The sequence below is a fragment of the Culex quinquefasciatus genome, chromosome 1 (genome assembly GCF_015732765.1).
Source record: "Culex quinquefasciatus strain JHB chromosome 1, VPISU_Cqui_1.0_pri_paternal, whole genome shotgun sequence".
Taxonomy (NCBI): Eukaryota; Metazoa; Arthropoda; class Insecta; order Diptera; family Culicidae; genus Culex; species Culex quinquefasciatus.
The window spans coordinates 32,101,324-32,104,232 of NC_051861.1; the positions used below are offsets into that span (position 1 = coordinate 32,101,324).

The following is a 2,909-nucleotide window of genomic DNA, read 5'->3' on the forward strand; positions in this document are numbered from 1 at the left end:
TGAAATTTGCTGGATAATGCCAAACTTCAAAGATAATAAATAAATCAACAGGATTTATTTGAGTGCATTGAATTCATGCAGTTTAATAGAACTTCCATGAAAGTCATGACTCCATCTTGCATGCAACTTATAAAGAAATAAATATCAATCGAAAAACATCGACTGATAGCCATCGCTAGTTCGGTACGTAGAGAAAAACATAAAAAAAACCAATTGATTGATAGTTGTCTTTTTGAAAGAAATACTAAATATTGACCCCTGAAACAAAGATGTAAAACATTTATGCGAGCGGTATCGTTTGAATTTTTCGAAGGTAGAAATGAAATGGCAAACTACATTCTGATTGCAGAAACCGACAAATGTCAACAATCATAAACTCTCAAACTCAGCTCATTCATGCCCGCACACATACACACTCACGAGCCCAGGCGCGCTCACCCACACTAGTTAACCTTGCGTCGGATGCCGACGCGCCGGGGCCTGTTTCAGTCGATCGCCTGCGAGGACCGGATCTCGTTGCGTACCGAAATGCGAACCTTGGGGTTAAGGTGCCGCTGGTTGTACAGCGGTTCGTAGGCGCGCTCGTCCTCGTCGTCGTCCTCCTCGTCCACGTCCTCGCCCGGATGCTGCCGGATGACGGTGTTTTTGAGCGAGCCCGGAAACGGTGTAATTTCGGCGCTCTCCGACAGGTCCTCGTCCGAGGCGGGACCGTCGGGCCCAAAAGGGCTGACCGCGACGAAGGAGGCGGAGAAGCCCTTGAAGCCGACGGTGTCGTCTGAGCGAAAGCGGACGAGGAGGGCCTCGTTCAGCGAGATTATCTCCGGGGGGTTCTGTTGGGCGATTTTGGGGTTACTGAAGGGTATTCGGAGAAGGGTTCTTCGGAGATACTTACGCTATTGCCGCAGTACTTGCCGTGCAGCGGTCCGCTCGCGTCGTCCAGCCCGCCGTACACCTCGACGTAGTCGTACGAGCACATGCGCTCCTCCTCGACGTCGAAGGTGAGGAACTTGAGCTGGACGTTCTTGTCGCGGTCCGCCTCGATGGACCACTCGCAGTCGGCCCCGTTGTCGTACATGCCGGCGCCGAACTTGGCGTGCGAGTAGATGTGCTTCACCTTGTTGGTGGCCCGCAGGTGACCCCCGCAGGCTGTCGAGTGGCTCGCGAAGAATCCCTTCCGCTGGACACTGGTGTCTGTGTTGAACACCATGTACATCTCGTTCGAGGTCGAGGACAACGGGTGGGGCAGTTTGGCCCCGCAGAACCGGCCCAGGGTGAAGCTTTCCGGCGAATCGCCGTCGTAGATTACGATGTGGTCGTAGGCACATTCCTGGAACGGTACAAATGTTTTGAGCGATGTAGGTTATGTTACGCTAGCGAAGCACGCACCTGGTGCGGTTCGATGTCAAACACGTTGAACACCAGCCGGATGCGGTGTCCGGGGGTGGTTGTAAAGTGCCAGATGCAGTCCTTTTTGGGCGGGTAGTAGTCCGGATAGTTGGGACTGAAGATCTGCCCATTCGGCGTCGTAACCTCATACTTACAGCCACCCTCCTTGCAGTCGTGTCCGTTGTCCTGCAACGTGTACCCGTTGTGGCACGAGCACACGTACGATCCCAGCGTGTTCTTGCACTCGTGCTGACAACCTCCGTTGTTGACCGCGCACTCGTCTACGTCCGTGGAGTAGATCGCGGCAAAGCCGGACTTTTGGATGGTCTTGTCCGACTTGAACTCCACCCGCAGCGTATTGCTCTCCGACGTGATCGACCCCGGAAGCTTTGTTCCGCAGAACACGCCATGCTTCTTCAGGTTGTCCTCGGTGATCTTGGAGTAGATCGTCACCGAGTCGTACTCGCACTCGGACGCCTGGTAGAACGTGTTACCCTCCAGTTCGAAGTGGGTGAAGTTCAGCGTGATCTTGTGCTGAGGTGGCGCGATGATCTCCCAGACGCACTCCTTCAGGATCGGGTACTCGTTCGGGAAGGACGGTGAAAGTATGGTCCCATTGGGTTGCTTCAGCGTACCTCCACAAGCGTCTACGGAACACAACAAACCCATTAGAGCTGACCCAAACCCACCTTGCCAAACTTACTCTCGCAGGACTTCTTATCGCTGTGCAGCTCGTAACCGATGTAACAAGCGCACTCGTAACCTCCCAGCGTGTTGATACACTCGTGTTCGCAGCCATGATCCATGTGTTCACACTCGTCAACCTCCTTCATGAAGGTTGCTGAGAAGCCAGCCTTCTGCACCGAACCGTCCGAAACGAACTTCACAAACATCTTGTTCGTGGTTGACCTGCCAGAACACCACATTTAACCAACGATTCAGCAAAACACCTACAAAACCTACCTCATATCCGGTGGAATCTTGTACCCGCAAAACACCCCGATGACCCGCGAGTCCGCCGAGTCCCCATCCCGCACCTCAACATAGTCGTACACGCAGTTGTCGTGGTTCTCCACCTCGAACGACTGGAACTTGAGCGCCACCTGGTAGTCCTTGGGCACCGTAATCTTCCAGATGCACTCTTTGTTCGGCAGGTAGTCCATCGGGTAGTTGGGCGACTCGAGCCGCCCACCACTCTCCAGGTTCACGTTTCCCCCGCAGACCGCTGAAATGGGGCGCGAATATGAGAATAAAAATAATTCACGCATTCATGAACATAATTCATGAAAACGTGAACGCATTAAAACTCACCCTCATAGCTGGCGGCAAACCCCCGCATGTTGGCCTGCCGGAACGTGGTCGTGTAGGTGAGCAGCATTCGGCTCCCGGTCGATTTGATCAGGTCGTTCACCTTACCGGAGCCGCAAAACTTGCCTAAAATCGGTGACTTGTGCCAGTAGCCGTCCCGAATTTCCAAATAGTCCGACCGGCAGTTGTTGGATTTGTAAATGTCCTGGTATGAA

At 53.4% G+C, this 2,909-nt stretch overlaps 1 protein-coding gene across 1 annotated transcript in view; it reads right to left on the reverse strand.

The window, feature by feature from the left end:
• LOC6045189 (tolloid-like protein 1) overlaps positions 1-2,909 on the reverse strand; it is a 48,240-nt gene continuing 45,331 nt past the window's right edge. Inside the window, exons 6-11 of the mRNA XM_038256290.1 lie at positions 2,698-2,899; positions 2,350-2,611; positions 2,090-2,295; positions 1,387-2,033; positions 893-1,327; positions 1-830 (exon numbers count right to left, since the gene is read on the reverse strand). Of these exons, the coding sequence (XP_038112218.1) occupies positions 486-830; positions 893-1,327; positions 1,387-2,033; positions 2,090-2,295; positions 2,350-2,611; positions 2,698-2,899 (2,097 nt within the window). The 3' untranslated portion in view covers positions 1-485. The remainder of the gene's footprint in view (positions 831-892; positions 1,328-1,386; positions 2,034-2,089; positions 2,296-2,349; positions 2,612-2,697; positions 2,900-2,909) is intronic.